The sequence below is a fragment of the Embiotoca jacksoni genome, unplaced genomic scaffold (assembly GCF_022577435.1).
Source record: "Embiotoca jacksoni isolate LCO1_2020_lvr unplaced genomic scaffold, fEmbJac1.0.p SCAF_17, whole genome shotgun sequence".
Classification (NCBI taxonomy): Eukaryota; Metazoa; Chordata; class Actinopteri; family Embiotocidae; genus Embiotoca; species Embiotoca jacksoni.
Genome location: NW_027185307.1, coordinates 8,324,073 through 8,342,179, shown reverse-complemented (window position 1 = coordinate 8,342,179; position 18,107 = coordinate 8,324,073). Strand labels below are relative to the sequence as shown.

General features: G+C 37.4%; 2 protein-coding genes across 2 annotated transcripts; both read right to left on the bottom strand.

Moving 5' to 3' along the window:
* Positions 1 to 626: 626 nt before the first annotated feature.
* On the bottom strand, positions 627 to 9,988 carry LOC138199409 (vascular cell adhesion protein 1-like). The gene is made up of 14 exons (XM_069151468.1): positions 9,930 to 9,988; positions 9,390 to 9,764; positions 8,634 to 8,936; positions 8,279 to 8,539; positions 7,950 to 8,034; positions 7,144 to 7,183; positions 6,689 to 6,826; positions 4,179 to 4,254; positions 3,492 to 3,863; positions 2,539 to 2,841; positions 2,184 to 2,444; positions 1,957 to 2,059; positions 1,598 to 1,637; positions 627 to 1,034 (listed from the first exon to the last, which is right to left on the bottom strand). The coding sequence occupies exons 1-14, from the start codon at positions 9,979 to 9,981 to the stop codon at positions 984 to 986; spliced, it is 2,460 nt and encodes an 819-aa protein (XP_069007569.1). The 5' UTR covers positions 9,982 to 9,988; the 3' UTR covers positions 627 to 983.
* A 1,948-nt stretch (positions 9,989 to 11,936) lies between these two features.
* On the bottom strand, positions 11,937 to 17,773 carry LOC138199408 (sialic acid-binding Ig-like lectin 12). Its single transcript, XM_069151467.1, has 8 exons — positions 17,746 to 17,773; positions 17,458 to 17,516; positions 16,918 to 17,292; positions 16,162 to 16,464; positions 15,807 to 16,067; positions 15,615 to 15,702; positions 15,344 to 15,401; positions 11,937 to 15,059 (listed from the first exon to the last, which is right to left on the bottom strand). Exons 2-8 carry the CDS (start codon positions 17,507 to 17,509, stop codon positions 14,829 to 14,831), a joined length of 1,368 nt encoding a protein of 455 aa, XP_069007568.1. The 5' UTR covers positions 17,510 to 17,516; positions 17,746 to 17,773; the 3' UTR covers positions 11,937 to 14,828.
* Positions 17,774 to 18,107: the final 334 nt, after the last annotated feature.

Below are 18,107 nucleotides of genomic sequence, written 5' to 3'. Positions count from 1 at the left end.
TTAATGAGAAATATTATTAGAAAAAGTTGAGAGCTGTGAACTTCATGCAGCGCAGAGTTAATGTGTTTGATTATTTTTCACTTGTCAATAAATTTCAGCCAACAAACAGAAGCAAAGTCTTTCATATAAATGAATAAAAACCAAATGTGATCAATAGAAATAATTTTTGTGTCGACATGATGAATAAACGTATGAAACAACGTGGCTGCAGTCACAGTGAGAATCCTGCAGAACACAAAGAACCAACTTCCTGTTTACTTGAAGGACTCAGCTTATTCTAATGAAGTCATCATCATTCATCCAACCACTTCTCTATGACACCTACACACACACACGCACACACACACACACACACACACACACACTCAATTTATATTTGATAACATTTTTTATATCAAAACTACGTTAAATTTGCACCACACCGACTCACTGAACACCTGAGCACCGAGGATTCATGTCTGTCAGCAGATCAGTCAGTAAATGTACACTTCTTCTTCTTCTTCTTCTTCTTCTTCTTCTTCTTCCTCTTCCTCTTCTTCTTCTTCTTCATGCTCTTCATCACCAATATCTACTTTTAACTGTCCTGTTGTCAATTATTGTAAACAAATAAACACAAAGTGAGGAAATTGTTTTTACCTTAAATTTATTGAAAGAAAAGTGAATAGAAGACAAAACATGCCAAATTTACAGATTATTGATGAAGTTTTGTTTAATTTTGAGTTTGCTCCATAAAAGGAAGAAAACATGAACTTTGTTTGAGCTCCACAGAGAAACAAGAACTTTATATTACAAAGATTTTATCTTAAAATGTTCCTCTTTAGTTCACCTTCTACAAAGCAGTATTATGTCATATGTACAGGCCTGGATGATGCTGCAATCCACTAAAATATCATTAATAACATGTGCAGACAGAAATAAGAGATAAAGATAATAAATCAGTCCATTGACGAAGAGCTCGACATCTTCCTCCTCTTCTTGTAGCTTCATGATGCCTGAACCTCGACCATGTTGACAGAGTCTGCTTCTTTGGTGTCCTGTTGAAACCAAACACACACACACACACACACACACACACACACACACACACACACACACACACACACACACACACACACACACACCCAAAAACACACACACACACACACACACACACACACACACACACACACACACACACACACACACACACACCATTGGTGCTCGGTCACTAATTACCAGTCGGTTACAACAACGAAGAAAACTGAAGCTGTGAGTCACAGTTGGTTCATCCAGACTACTATAAATCATGTAAAAGCCTAAAATAATAAATGTGTCTGATGTGCATGAGGACTAGTTGCTACTGTTCTTAAACCAGCTTCCTGATGGCATCCAGAAACGGACAGAAACAGTCGACTGATGTTTGGCTTGTTCAGTCTTTTATGGGTTGTTGCTCAACGTTTCCAACCACAGTGTTGCTAACAGGCTGTTTTGTCACATTTTCTATGTCTCTGCTCAGTAACCTCAATAATGTTCTGCTTACTATTCACGTCATTTACATTCGTAGAGTGCAATTAAAACAGTGCAGCACTGTACAACAAAAAGTTTCGCATTTTCTCACCTGAGTCTGTTGACGAGTTGAATATTTGGACTTGAACCAGCTGGAAAACATGAGAGAGCTGTCATAGTAATTATATATAGAGTGAGAGAGTAAAGGCTGGTATAAAACATACATTATTCAATGTGCATCAGTGACAAACATCTTATTGAAATCAACTGGTGGAGGTTGTGGGGGAAATTAAAGGAGGACTGATGTTTATAAATCAAACAGCAAGTCGCCTACAAAAAACAACTTCCATGATATGTTTGTTTGATGGTAAACAAATTTAATGTGAGGAACCAAATTTCCATATCACCTATTTATGATGCTCTCACCTTAAACACCTTCAACATTCAGATGCTTTAATTTATGATACTTACCAAATACAGACAACCAGAGGGATGAGAGTAATGAAAGTACTCTTCACAATAAGTAGAAGCCGTAGTGGAAAGCTCCCTGTTCCTGGAAAAATGAGACTACTATCTAAAAGAATACAGACAAAATACTTGGAAAAGTTAATAGATTTATGTAAATAAATTGGGTTTTCACTGATTTTATATTAATATAGTAAAATGCTCTATAATGGATTAAAACAAAACCTGTTTACCTGTACAAGTTAGATGCATCACAGATGATGTCTGTTCACCAAGATCATTTGTGGCCACACAGTAATAAACTCCTTCATCTGTTGCATTGAAGCTGTAAATCTCTCCTTCAGCTACTTTCATGGGTCCATCTGTGCTGCTCTTGAACCAGGTGAAGCTGCTGACGGGAGGCTTGGCTCTGCTGGAGCAGGTGAGATTCACCGAGCTGCCTGCTGACACCAAACCTGATGGACTGATGGATGCTGAGGTGTCTTTAGGAGCATCTGAGGAGAAAGTGACAGATTTTATTCATTAGAAACAGCTGACATGAATCATGACGTGCTGACAGGATCCAGTAACAAACTCTGGTCGTCTCACATGAAACATTGAGAGTCACTTCTGTCTCTGCTGTCTTGAAATCTCCTTCATTCACAGGATATCTGGCAGAGCAGCTGATGTTGTTTCCATCATGTGAGTCTGACAGAGTGACGGTCTCCTGGATTTTAGTTGTAAAGGTTCCATCTGTGTTTTCCTCCATGTTGTTGTGAGAGTCTTGTTGGAGAGTCCAGGTGAGTTGAGGAGGGGAGTGTGGACAGGGAGTGAAAGCTGAGCAGGTGATAGTGACAGACTTCTTCTCCTTCAGATCACCTGAGATTTCAATTCTGGGTTTCCAAGGAGAATCTGTGGTTTCAAATACAGGTTTACACTGAAAAATACAGTACGAAGAACAGTAGACTAATAGATTGCAAATTAGGCCTAAACACGATCTGGAGGGAAGGTCATCAGTTTTGTAAGCATTGGTTTGTAAACCCAAGTATTGGCAAAATCACCAAAGATCACCGATACTATATAAATAGTCCTGTAGGGGATATGAATATGTAAACCTCATTTCATGGCAATCCTGCTCATTTAATATGTCATTGTCACGGTGGTGCTGGAGGAAAAGTGGAGGAACAGTGTTTTAGTTTGGGCCCCTTTCATGTTTATGTATACGAGTTGTTAGCGGATCCACTGGAGATATTTCCCCTCTAAACTTCAGATATATTTTAGTTTGGACTGAGGAGATGGACTGACCCACAAACCACCAAACGATGCTGTTACCAGTGTCCAGTTCAGAAATTACTGTTGAAATATTACTAACTATTGGAACTATTACTACTACAAAGTAAGAAAAAACATTATAACCACACGGATCACAGGCTGATATCTGTGACATTTCAATCCCACTGATAGTGTTGATAATCCTCCAATAGATTTTTAAATTCACAGTAAAATGTTCATGTTTACTGTTGAGACCACCATAAAGTTTGAACTGTGAAATGTTTTCTCACCTTTAACTGTAATTTGAAGAGGATCACAAACAGCTGTTGCACGCGCAGAGTTACTGTTCTCAACTCTGAAGTAGTATTTGTGGGTGTAACTTGTTTTTAAATTAGAAAACAGAGTGGTGCAGTTTTTCTCTCTCAGGTTTCCGATCATTTCCATTGGATAGAGGTGAGCTGGCTGCCCACTGTTGAAAACCACATTCTCCCTGTGAGAATTTTTCAACCACAGTCCAGTTGTTTCTTTTGTGTTATTAAAGTTTTTCCTTGGTGAAAAACTGAAGCTACATGGGATTTGTAAACAGGATCCACTCAGTGCTTCCATCTCCTCTGGTGCAGTCATGAAGAGGTCTGCCTGAGGGTCACAAGCAGCCACAACACCTGTAAAATATTTCAAAATGATGAAAACAACTCTCTGATGTACTTCAGAAGCAGAGTGAGTTTCATTATGATCTTGTTTTCACTCATTCATTTCTTAATGAGCAACAATAACAACCTCTCATTAATCCCCCACAAACACGACCCCAGTACTGACCAACCTACACCCACCAAAACATCTCCAGATACTTCAGCAGGTATGGACACAAAAACTCAGGCAACAAATAGATCATAATATTCACTAATGTTTTGGCAGAAAACATTATGTTTTAAGTTGAAACTCTAAATGAAATAAAAGTGAGTGAACAAACAGCTCACCTGAGAGGAAGAGGACCCTCAGAAACATGTTGGCTGTCACCATGTTCACAGACCGGACTGCCAACAAACTAATTTCCTGTTTTCACAAACACACAACAGATTATTTAGAGATATAACTTTTACATATCATTTACATTTACAAACTAAACTTATACTTCACATCCACTTCACTTTTAATCTACTGCTGCTTGTCAGCATGTTATCAACAACATCTGCAGAGATGCACTGGGACATTTTATGAAAATGTAAAATGATACCACAGATATTGAACTAAAGATAACATGTTTTTGAACAAATCAAATCACATTCAACAATTATAATACATATTTATTTGTGCCGTTCATAAAGTAGTAAACACATTTTGTCTTACCAAACAAGCTCACATCAAAGAACCAGCAGCAGTGTTATGATGTGAACAGACAATTGATCTGATAGAAATTTCACGTGAAGTGCAACACACCAAATAACCGACTTCCCTGTTTAGCCGGTGTTCCTTCAAACCAAGTTGACTTCCTATGATTCAACACTACCTTACAGGTCCAGTTGGTTTTATATTAATGCAAAAAGATGACAAATGACTCGTCCTATTCTTTGAATCATTTTAGTCACATGACTGAATTCAAGACTAAATACAATGTAGAGGTTTTACACATTGTAAATCACAATGATAAAGATATTTTCACAAAGTAAAAGATGCTGCTCACATGTTGAAACCTCCTGTGTTTTTATCGAGTACAGTCACTGCTGCTCCGTCACTGCGGCTGATGAAATGATCTCAGTGTTGAAACAGTTTTCTTTACTTCAGATGCGAGGCGCAGGGAGTCCTAGTCCCATGATAAAATTACTATCCAACCCACCAGACTCAAACTGACCAGCCCCAGTCATTCTGATATCTTTCTAATACATTTTTGCATCACTTTGTTTCAGGGGAATCCAAGTTTTGTGCACTTAATTTAGTTGACTTCTTGTTCATTGTCTGTTAGGATGCTATGTAGTCTCGACGTGAGTGTGAAACCTGAGTGCTGCTTAAATTCAAATTCAAATTTGATTTGTGTGCTTTGTCTAGAAGGCTCATAGCGGTGGAGTTACGCCGAGTAACAACATGATTTAGAAATGGTTAGCATTAAACATTTTTTAAATCAAAATTATTGAATTAAATCTATAGAATACAGATACACCTTGAATTAGTGTCTGGTGACTCGTAGGGTTTTTATCAAAAATTTTAACATTTGAAATAAAATTTCTGTTTTTCGGCTATAATTAAAAGCAAGGAAGATGTAAATATTGTAAATTATGATTTGGACATAAATGGATTCTTGGTCATTAGCTGATCATAGATATTAAAAGCAGCCCACACCTTATGATATCATAATCTGATATTCACAAGATCGGCCAAGAAATTACACAGTAGGCTATGTAATATATTATATACCATAATATAGAGTTTGTACCTTTGTATTAACTTGTGTGTAACCTGAAATTCCTCCATGCTGGAGAGCCTTTTTGGTTAGCAGATATTACAGGAAGGAGAGAAAATCGAATTAACAGTGGTCAGATTAACTCATCAAGTGATGCAATCTAAAGTGAAATCGTCTACAAAAACATTAAATCCCTTTATTCCATAACAGTTAACAAATTTAGATTTTTCTCTGGCTTCAAAAAAACCACATTAGTTTAACTGAAGTAATTAATTCACACAATCTCTCATTGTTGCAACTTCCTGTTTCCAGTCATAATAAATAAATCATTGTTCAGTAGCTACATCTGCTTTTACTGGTAATCGCCCTTCATTTAAACATCCAGAGAAATAGGTACAAAATCAAATCCAAACACACAAGGAAATTGTCTTTTTGATATTTGTGTGTATTTTAAATGAAGAAATGACTTGAATGTTATTTTTGAAGCACCATGATGTTAATAAAATGTTATAGCCTACAAATGACATTAACCTCAACATCTGTTTAATTGGACAACTTGACAAAAATGCTACTTGTGTGTAAGCAGATACCCTTTGTGCCTGTTGACCCACCCAAGTAAAAAAAAATCCCCACCTGCTATTGGCATATATAGTTCTGATTAAACTTGAATAAATAGAAACATTTTAAAAAGTAAGCCAGGAAAGACATTTTAAACGTCTCAACTAGGTTGAGAGCAAACAATTTTTAAAACAATATTATTAACGGAGCGTTTGTTTTTATTAGGAACTCGACTTCCTACTTCACATTCACAGTTTCCTTTGTTGACAACACTTACGGATGAATTTTGAAATGTCATTTAAAAATTGACAAACTACCATGGTAGTCAGTTTGCAGTAGTTAAACGGAATTATTAAATAATTAAAAAAGAAGAAGGCCATGAAAACTTAGGATTCAAATACCAAATGAGTGCATATATTTAACTATTTTTGCTGCTATTGCTCAAATAGCTCATTTTTTCTTCACTTGAGCATTGATGCTCTCTGGGCCACCAACAGTCTGTGTTACCCTGTTTTCAGTCTTGCACACTTTCACCTGTGAATACACCACATCTTGCTGATGTGTGCAGTTTGAGTCTGAGGAGGGCTCAGGTGTCAGCTTGGAAAAGTCAATTTCTCCATAATGGATGTCTTCATTTTCTGCTGTTCTGGCCAGTTCCTGAAGAACCAGACTCTGTGAAAAAGGGACATATGATGAGAAGCTGTAGGATAACTGTCATCCACCCCCTTTAGTTCACATCATGTTGTTTTTGCTTCCAATAAAATGATCTGGTAAGAATAACCTGCATTTACTGAACACAGCAACAAGAAACCTTGATGATGTGCCAACAAAGGTCATGTGGCTTTCTAACAGGAGGTTTCATCCCATTTCCTCTTTCTGAACTTTTGAAGAATCTGCTGAATCAGGTCTACATCATATGAGTGCAGTCACAGTGAGAAAAATCATGTTCACAACACAAAATTTAGCTCAGTACAGTTCAGTTTACCTACCTGTGTCTGATGTGAAGTTGGATGTGTTGACTTTATCCGCCTGGAAGAAACAACAGGACTGTTAGCTTAAGGTATGAGAATAAGAATAATAAGAATGTAATACGTTTTCGGGTTTTAAAAGCAAAACGTATCATTAAACAAAAGTATCAACTGTCTGAAAATGAATGGCTTTGTTTTGTTTATGTATAATGTGAACTTGTGGCAGCATGTACACAGAACAGAAATGATCCGGGTACACAACCCTGAGGAACTCCACAGATCAATCTTTGATTTTGAACTGGCAGTAACATTAAAACTATTATATTAAAGCAATGAACTTACACCTGCAGTGCGGAACTCTTGTCTCCCCCCCGGTGACAGTGAGAGTAATTACAAAAACAATGTTGACGCACTTACATACATCACAGGACCCGCTGCAGCCTATACTCTTTCGCTACTTTTGCAGCCATAAAATTTTATTTTCAAACCAACATAGGACATGCTCAATATACATTCATCCCGCCAGCGTGGGAATGTCTCACCAGACACCAGACTTAAAAACTCATCCTACTGTGAAATACAGACAGATTTATCATGTAGTGAAAGGCTTTATCAGCATTGTGTGAAGTCAGACAACATTGAAGACATTCAGTCAAACTGGAACAATTGATAGAATCAAAAGCAGAATTGAGTTGAAAAAGAACTTAAACTAACAAATTAGCAGTGATGAAGGTTATCACATGATAAACAGAGAAAATATGTGAAGAAAGAAAATGTTGTCTTTTGATGTAATAAGTCTGAACACAACATTGATCTGTGATGCTTACCAAAGTATGAAAAGACCACAGATGAGTATGATGAGTGTGATGATTCCTCCTATAGTGCCCCCCCATGATGAAGGTTGCTTCGCTCCTACAGAAACAAAACCATTGAGTGAAAATCCTGTGTCATTTTTCCATTGGTTTTAATTCATACGCGTTCTGAGTCTTTGATTTTACTTTCTCATACTGTTTGGGTATTAATCTTATGAAGACGGAAAGCCTTCCCATTAATGTTTCTGAATGAAAGATAAAAACATTATTTAAAACTATGCACACAATATAAAGACATAAATGTGTAAATTAATCAACAGTAACTTCTTTCCTGTTGAGTTTACCTGTAAAAGTTAGATGGATCACAGATGATGTCTGCTCACCAAGATCATTTGTGGCCACACAGTAATAAACTCCTTCATCTGTTGCATTGAAGCTGTAAATCTCTCCTTCAGCTACTTTCATGGGTCCATCTGTGCTGCTCTTGAACCAGGTGAAGCTGCTGACGGGAGGCTTGGCTCTGCTGGAGCAGGTGAGATTCACCGAGCTGCCTGCTGACACCAAACCTGATGGACTGATGGATGCTGAGGTGTCTTTAGGAGCATCTGAGGAGAAAGTGACAGATTTTATTCATTAGAAACAGCTGACATGAATCATGACGTGCTGACAGGATCCAGTAACAAACTCTGGTCGTCTCACATGAAACATTGAGAGTCACTTCTGTCTCTGCTGTCTTGAAATCTCCTTCATTCACAGGATATCTGGCAGAGCAGCTGATGTTGTTTCCATCATGTGAGTCTGACAGAGTGACGGTCTCCTGGATTTTAGTTGTAAAGGTTCCATCTGTGTTTTCCTCCATGTTGTTGTGAGAGTCTTGTTGGAGAGTCCAGGTGAGTTGAGGAGGGGAGTGTGGACAGGGAGTGAAAGCTGAGCAGGTGATAGTGACAGACTTCTTCTCCTTCAGATCACCTGAGATTTCAATTCTGGGTTTCCAAGGAGAATCTGTGGTTTCAGATAAAACAGATTTTACACAGTAATATAAAACACATTCACCAGACACTAGACAAATAAGTACAAACCGCAACAAATTTGTAACTTTCCTTCATTGTTTCATCCATGTTGCAGCAGCTCTTGCAGATAAGATAGTGTCAGCATTTAAAGTTCTCTGATCTATAGAGCAATAATGATAACAGGCACTTCCCTTTTTCAGCTGATCAAAGCAAAGTCACAGTATTTTTCAAACTGTTATCTGAATTACTGTACATATTACATATTATGAAATATGAAAGTAAAATACTTCAAACAGGCTTATTTTTTTAACACTTGACTTCAGCTGTTGATAATCCTTTAACAGTAACATTATTGAGGTTGAGGGTTTGTTTGTTAAGCAAAACCGGCGGTCACTTTTCATTCTTAACAGTAATATCATAAACCGATGAAAAGAAAATCTCTTACCCTTTATTGTTATTTGAAGAGGATTACAGACAGCTGTTGCTCTGAATGGCCCGTTTTCAATTCTGAAGAAGTATATTTCTGAATGATTTGTGTTTAAATCAGAAAACCGAGTGGTGCAGCTCTTCTGTGTCAGGTTTCCTGTCAGTTTCATTGCATAGATTTGAACTGAATGACTACTGTTGAAAATAACATTGTCTGGATATGTGTGAAAGCTTATGTCTCTTTTAATCCACACTCCAAATACACCTGTGGTGTTCATCAGTTCATTGACACTAAAGTTACACGGGATCAGTAAACAAGATCCACTCAGAGCTTCCAACTCTGCTGGTGAAGTAATGAACAGACCAGAGTCCTTCGGACAAGCAGACAAAGGGCCTGAAAAAAAAACCAGATACAGAATAACATGAAAAATAACCTGCATGAAGAGAAAGTTCATGAAGCAAAAGTATAAAATGTTCAGTATAAAATAATTCACATTGTAGGGTGTCGCTATCTGCCCTGGTCTATCAGACTGTAAAGTGTTTAAATGAGACGGCTCACTTGAAAAGAAGAGGACAACCAGTAACATGATGTTGACAGACAGGACTGTCATGATAAACCTGTAAAAGAAAAGTATAATTCATTCATAATTCCATAAATATATGATACAATCGGGAATTTACATTGTTCTCTGGGTTTTGGGAATTAATTAAAAAGGCAAAGCATCACATTTTAAACCAGCTAAATCAACCCCACAGCCTATTCAAATAGAATAAATGATAAATATTTTCCAGTAAAAAACAGAAAAGTTAAGAAGCTGATGAGAAAAATCTGTAATTGTTTCCTTACCACACTGAGCACACTTCAATGGAGTCATGCGATCTGTGAATTTCCGCAGAATATCAACAGACCGTGAAACACTTTCCTGTTCAGATGTTGTAACGTTGAAGCAAACAGAGCTGCTTTCTCACGACTGTAAAAATAGAGTTGTCACCCTTCCTGAAGTCATTTTAATTTCCTCAGGGTGCAAATAACGTAGTGGTTTAGTTTTTAACACACTCTTTCTGTTCAATATGATTTCTCCTCTTTACATATTACACAATTGTAACACTTTAATAATACATATAAAGGTATTAAGTTTGCGTTACAACCGAGGAGAGAAATAAAACATGAGATGTTTTGTGAAGAGTTTTTACTTCTGGTCCCCTCAGTTTTAACAAGAGTCTCTTCAATGCACCATTAATTCACACCATTATGGCCTCTGTTTCATTAGGTGCATACAAGTAAGTAACCCCTGTGAGATCATATAACTAAACATAGTGCTATCAATGACTCCGCAAATACACAAGTTTTCAAACTGGGCAACAGTTTAAAAAAGAAGAAGTTATTACTGTGACCTGCTTCAGCTTCGCAGCTGTTTTTCAAACTGCTGAAATCGTGTTGAGTAAAATATGACAGACAAAGGTATATGAGGATATCTGATTAACATTAGCAAATAGGATTACTTTAAATATTTCCTTGTTAAAATATCACAAAATATAATAAAAACACCAAACATTTAAAATTGAAATATCATTTTAAAACTCTAAATCATGTGAACAAACGTGTGTTGTGTCTCTGACTACTTCTCCATTCAGAGGTTTGGGACTGACATGCAAATTACAAATCGCACAACAGCACTGTGTGAGGTTAGCATTATCAAGAAGGAAATAACAGATATTTATAAAAAAAAACAAAAAAACAAAACAAAAGCTGCAGGACGTGGAGGTTTGGGGTTTCTCTTCTTTGAACTGTTGGCTGTGACAACTTAATTTTCATGTCCAGGCTCCAGTTCCTTTCAATTCACATACAATCATCATTTGTATTAAAACAAAGTTTAATATCATTTATATTCAAATATAACCTTTGACCTGCTCTCACCTGTTTTACTCTGTGAAAACACAACCAAACGAGAGGTGTTTTGAGCAACTGAAGGTGAATGCTCTTCTGATTTATAGTCAACTTAAACTTCAGATTAAGTTCATACAACGACAGATCATCTGGTTGTAAACAAAGTTAAAAACATGGAGTGTCTTTTGAGCGAGTGGAAAGTTTCACAATCTTCATCCACTGTAATTTGCTACCAGCTGTTTTTCCCACATCTTTTTCTTTACATTGAGCTTAATGTCTTTCAGATCTCTGCGTGCATTCACCCTAAACTGATGTAAAACACCTCCAACATGAAATGTACAGTAGAGTGTATCCCACCTGCCATTTTATTCTTATTTTACATGCCTTTCAACAGATGAAAATATAAAGGGTTATTTTCTGTTGATCATGCTGTTTATTTGTCCCTGACAAATATATGAAATTAAGTGAATGAAATAATGTTATAATGTTGTAAAATCTCAAAGTTAAAGCCTAATATACAGTAATAATCATAGTTTACTGGGGAAAAATGGAAATGGCAAATTGCCTGGGTTTTCTCCAGGATGCTCCGGTTTCCTCCCACAAGCCCAAAACACAAACCTTATGCTAACTGGGAACTCTTTAATTAAAATCAAATTAAAAAATGAATCAGATTTCTGCTTGTGTCTACATCTTTATTAACAATATAATTGTATCACATTATGGCTTTAAGTTGATTTTAAAAAATAGGACTTTTGTATAAAAAACCTTTCATGTAACTAAGTAAATTACGTGCTAACATGTCCATAATGACCATGCTACCATGCTGACGGTCAGCACGTATTATATTTGCCATATTTAGCATCTAAGTTCCTGTGTTAGCATGTGTTAGCAGATAAAGAATCTAAGATGATTAATTCAAAATGAACCCGAGCTCAACGTCCATCCAAATGAAAAGAAAGAATTTCCTTTGGAGGGTGGCCGATGCAACACGAAAGCAATGTTGACACGATCTACTGACATCTGCGAGAGGTCTGACTGACGTCAGGGTGATGTAGAAATGTCACAGAGAAACTGGCTATTGCTGAAAGAGCGGGCAGCAACGTCTGATACGCTGAGGCGATGAGCAAACGATCCAAATACAATCATTTACCGACACATTTTGAATACACTTCCGGCATGTCACGGTGAAAAGGCTGACATGGAAAACTTGTCTGACAACAGTTCACCATTTACACATCCAGCTGTTACGGAGCATTCAAATTAATTTGGAATTCACCTTAAGTTCTACTTATGTTCTTCCCAAACTACGAGGGTGGATCAGGAAGTCCGGAGACTGCTCCTGCTGCGCGCCAACGATGCACAGCACCGTGACATGCGCAGTACAGGAGGAATGTATAAATGAGTGGGTGTTACAAATGTACAAAAACTCATACATCAAATGTCACTACATACACGTGTTCATGGAACATGAAGGCATAGACACATTCATAAGTCCCAAGTTTTATTGATTCAAATTCAATATTTACTTTTAATATTCAGAGGAATCAAACTCATCCACCTGTTGCACTTAAGCTGTAAATGTCTCCTTCAACTACTTTCACGGGTCCATCTGTAAACCAGGTGAAGCTGCTGATGGGGGACGGGGAAAAACTCTCTTTTAACAGGAAGAAACCTCCAACAGAACCAGGCTCAGAGGTTGGTGGCCAGAGAAAAGAACAGCATAGCGATCCAACACAATACGATGTCAATGTCCCTGAGATAATCAGACCGAACAGGAAGCTCACCTGAAAGACAGAAGACGGTCAGTAACTTATAGACGTCACCAGATTTTTCGACAGGGCTGGATCAAATACAACAAATAAGATATATCAAAATTTACAGTACCGGGTCACAGAAACCTGCCTATAACTCTTAAACCTCAGGTTGTTGCTCAGATATATTGTACAATATGGAGACGGTCAGCAAACATTCCTTCCATGTCTCAATGTACAGAACAAAAACACCTTTCTTTTGTTGTTTTTTGTGAAATGGACTTGAACCCAAAATACACAAGCATGCAGCGACTAAAATGAGTGTCTACATCAGCAAAATGATTGTGAATATGATCCGCATATGAATAAGTGATAACACGACTTGAGGAACCACTTTCAAACACCTCTCAGCTGTAGGTTATCCATCTAAGACCTGGTGGTGAAAATACTTCTGCTTCTCAGTTGGATTGTAAAATCAACTTCCCTGTTTTGAAACACCGTGACAGACAGTGTTTTTATATTAGAGCAACATACTTCACATAACTTCACACGTTAACTGCTCATTTCCTGTAGATATTTCACGACTCACTATAAGCCTAAACGCTCTTTAATATTTGCAGTATTAGATACATAAATCACAACAACAGGAATTATTCATAATGATATTTTAACAAATTAAAACATTAATGTCATGTGGCTTTTGCAGACTTGTGAATCACAACTTTATCACCGCTGCTCTGCACTGATGTGATAACAATGCTTTTTTTAAATGGAAATTATTTTATTTGTCTTATTAAACATTCACCATTAAATAAATGGCATGATGTTTTGCTCCAAAATGGATTTTACAGAACCAGCAGTGTGCTGGATGTACTCATGCTGAACATATACTCACACAAATAAGTACTATAAATGCTTCATTGCCTTAAAGACAATTTTTTTCTCTTGAAAACTACAATTTTATATACAAAGAAACACCAGGAGATGAAAGGAAACTAAAAGAAATCAGTCCAGTCTCAGATCATTATTTAAGATGCAGCTGTTTTCATGTTATTCTAATTTAAAAATTTGCATTTCAGGCAGGAAGAAGCAAGTAGTTTAAGTTTTTACGACAAAGATCCAGAGGACAGTGTGGGGAAAAGCTTACAAAATGATCTGTGATAATACAAATTAGAAAAGGAGGGAAGTGAATTTATCACGTTTACAATGTTGCAAAAGGTGCTTAGAAAAGGCTGATGTGGGAATACGTTCTTTAAACTGCCCGAGGAAGAGGAGTGAGCTGGAAACAACCGACCACTCAGGTTCATCAGCCACACGAAGACAAACCTCATTGTGTCTGATTCATATTCAGAGCAACATCTTCAGCATCAAAACAACATCATGTCTGACAAATCAGGAACAAGACAAGTGGATGGCGCAAGGTTTGCACAATATTACACTTGAGGTAGATGAAACGCACACAGGATTGTTTCTAAGGCATTTAAGACATTTGTCATAAAACACGTGTTTAACAGATGTGTTGAAGAACTACAGAATTTGTATTTCTACCATTTATTTCTAAAGTTAAAGAGGAATTTTACCTCTGGAAAGAGTTATGTTAAAAACAAAAAACTAGTCTGTTTATGTTGTGGAAAAATAGATCGCTAAATATGCATGACGACAGCTGTGAGAGGTCATCTCACACATCGGAGCACGTTAATAGCTGACATCAAAAAGCTGCAGGATGAGATGGATTTGGGCAGTTTGAGCCTTCATTATAGCTTAAAAAAAAAAAGGCATATTTACTTTGAATCCTACACTTTTACTACAATTCTCATTTTTACTTAACTTGAGCGTAGAGCTCCTCCGGCCCTTCAGCGGTCTGCATTGAGCTGTCTGCTGGCTCGGACACTCTGACCTGTGCGTACACCAAATCTTGCTGCTGTCCGCTGTCCTGCACAGACTCAGAGGACTTTTCAGGTCTCAGCTTGGAGAAGTCGATCTCTCCATAATGGATGGCTTCTTCGTCTTCCTCTGTTTTTCTCACCGTCAGCTCTGCACCTGTTTGACTCTGAAAGGAGATGAACTGTTGTGAGTAGTTGGACGTGAGTCTTAGTCCAACTTTTATGAGAAATTGTAACAAAATATTTTATAGCGATCCACGAGAGCTCAGAAATAAATTGTCTTGAGTGTCACAGTTTGCCACAGTGGATTTCTAAGAGGATGTTTTGTCACATTTGTCGTGTAACTTCATATTTGTGCTCACAAAGTAACTCTTAGCACTGCTCAGATCTGTAATCTAAGTGAGTTGCATCTGTTTAAGTAGAAATACAGTAAAGTAGAGTGTTTTCCCACCTGACTCTGTGGTACAGTTGAATTTCTCTCTGTTTTCCGCTTCCAATAAATGAGAATGCTGCAAGATAAATAATCAGTGAAACATCAGGATTACGGTCCGTTGGGTGGTGTAACTACAGGAGGACAGAAAATATGTCCCAGAGCAGGTTTATCACACCTCAGATGTTTCCTGAGTTTTAGAGTCAAGCAGCTTATTCGGTAAATAAATGTCAATGTTTCTCTCTGTTCTACAAACTGATGCAAATTAGCAGCTTTAATTTGTGATACTCACCAAACACAGACAACCAGGCAGATGACCAAAATGGACGCAATAATTCCTCCATAAACTGGTGCCTCATGTAGAAATCCAACAGGCAGAACTTACACAAACATGTAAATGGTGATTAGAAAACTGACAGACACATTGCTGAAGCTGCACTTTTCACAGATCAGAACGCGTAAACTTAGTCAGCTCAGTATTTACCTCTGATGTTAAGATTAATTATTGATGATGTCTGTTCACCAAGATCATTTGTGGCCACACAGTAATAATATCCTTCATCTGTTGCATTGAAGCTGTAAATCTCTCCTTCAGCTACTTTCATGGGTCCATCTGTGCTGCTCTTGAACCAGGTGAAGCTGCTGACGGGAGGCTTGGCTCTGCTGGAGCAGGTGAGATTCACCGAGCTGCCTGCTGACACCAAACCTGATGGACTGATGGATGCTGAGGTGTCTTTAGGAGCATCTGAGGAGAAAGTGACAGATTTTATTCATTAGAAACAGCTGACATGAATCATGACGTGCTGACAGGATCCAGTAACAAACTCTGGTCGTCTCACATGAAACATTGAGAGTCACTTCTGTCTCTGCTGTCTTGAAATCTCCTTCATTCACAGGATATCTGGCAGAGCAGCTGATGTTGTTTCCATCATGTGAGTCTGACAGAGTGACGGTCTCCTGGATTTTAGTTGTAAAGGTTCCAGCTGTGTTTTCCTCCATGTTGTTGTGAGAGTCTTGTTGGAGAGTCCAGGTGAGTTGAGGAGGGGAGTGTGGACAGGGAGTGAAAGCTGAGCAGGTGATAGTGACAGACTTCTTCTCCTTCAGATCACCTGAGATTTCAATTCTGGGTTTCCAAGGAGAATCTGTGGTTTCAGATAAAACAGATTTTACACAGTAATATAAAACACATTTACTAGACACTAGACAAATAAGTACAAACCGCAACAAATTTGTAACTTTCCTTCATTGTTTCATCCATGTTGCAGCAGCTCTTGCAGATAAGATAGTGTCAGCATTTAAAGTTCTCTGATCTATAGAGCAATAATGATAACAGGCACTTCCCTTTTTCAGCTGATCAAAGCAAAGTCACAGTATTTTTCAAACTGTTATCTGAATTACTGTACATATTACATATTATGAAATATGAAAGTAAAATACTTCAAACAGGCTTATTTTTTTAACACTTGACTTCAGCTGTTGATAATCCTTTAACAGTAACATTATTGAGGTTGAGGGTTTGTTTGTTAAGCAAAACCGGCGGTCACTTTTCATTCTTAACAGTAATATCATAAACCGATGAAAAGAAAATCTCTTACCCTTTATTGTTATTTGAAGAGGATTACAGACAGCTGTTGCTCTGAATGGCCCGTTTTCAATTCTGAAGAAGTATATTTCTGAATGATTTGTGTTTAAATCAGAAAACCGAGTGGTGCAGCTCTTCTGTGTCAGGTTTCCTGTCAGTTTCATTGCATAGATTTGAACTGAATGACTACTGTTGAAAATAACATTGTCTGGATATGTGTGAAAGCTTATGTCTCTTTTAATCCACACTCCAAATACACCTGTGGTGTTCATCAGTTCATTGACACTAAAGTTACACGGGATCAGTAAACAAGATCCACTCAGAGCTTCCAACTCTGCTGGTGAAGTAATGAACAGACCAGAGTCCTTCGGACAAGCAGACAAAGGGCCTGAAAAAAAAACCAGATACAGAATAACGTGAAAAATAACCTGCATGAAGAGAAAGTTCATGAAGCAAAAGTATAAAATGTTCAGTATAAAATAATTCACATTGTAGGGTGTCGCTATCTGCCCTGGTCTATCAGACTGTAAAGTGTTTAAATGAGACGGCTCACTTGAAAAGAAGAGGACAACCAGTAACATGATGTTGACAGACAGGACTGTCATGATACACCTGTAAAAGAAAAGTATAATTCATTCATAATTCCATAAATATATGATACAATCGGGAATTTACATTGTTCTCTGGGTTTTGGGAATTAATTAAAAAGGCAAAGCATCACATTTTAAACCAGCTAAATCAACCCCACAGCCTATTCAAATAGAATAAATGATAAATATTTTCCAGTAAAAAACAGAAAAGTTAAGAAGCTGATGAGAAAAATCTGTAATTGTTTCCTTACCACACTGAGCACACTTCAATGGAGTCATGCGATCTGTGAATTTCCGCAGAATATCAACAGACCGTGAAACACTTTCCTGTTCAGATGTTGTAACGTTGAAGCAAACAGAGCTGCTTTCTCACGACTGTAAAAATAGAGTTGTCACCCTTCCTGAAGTCATTTTAATTTCCTCAGGGTGCAAATAACGTAGTGGTTTAGTTTTTAACACACTCTTTCTGTTCAATATGATTTCTCCTCTTTACATATTACACAATTGTAACACTTTAATAATACATATTAAGGTATTACGTTTGCGTTACAACCGAGGAGAGAAATAAAACATGAGATGTTTTGTGAAGAGTTTTTACTTCTGGTCCCCTCAG

Excerpts from the sequence above, each read along its gene's own strand:
- LOC138199409 (XM_069151468.1), bottom strand. The coding sequence starts at position 9,981 with ATGACAGTCCTGTCTGTCAACATCATGTTACTGGTTGTCCTCTTCTTT. Across the intron at positions 8,937-9,389 it reads TCTTCAAATAACAATAAAGG|ATTCTCCTTGGAAACCCAGA; the intron begins GTAAGAGATTTT and ends CTGAAACCACAG. Across the intron at positions 8,540-8,633 it reads AGTGACTCTCAATGTTTCAT|ATGCTCCTAAAGACACCTCA; the intron begins GTGAGACGACCA and ends CTTTCTCCTCAG.
- LOC138199408 (XM_069151467.1), bottom strand. The coding sequence starts at position 17,509 with ATGACAGTCCTGTCTGTCAACATCATGTTACTGGTTGTCCTCTTCTTT. Across the intron at positions 16,465-16,917 it reads TCTTCAAATAACAATAAAGG|ATTCTCCTTGGAAACCCAGA; the intron begins GTAAGAGATTTT and ends CTGAAACCACAG. Across the intron at positions 15,060-15,343 it reads CAACTGTACCACAGAGTCAG|AGTCAAACAGGTGCAGAGCT; the intron begins GTGGGAAAACAC and ends ATCTCCTTTCAG.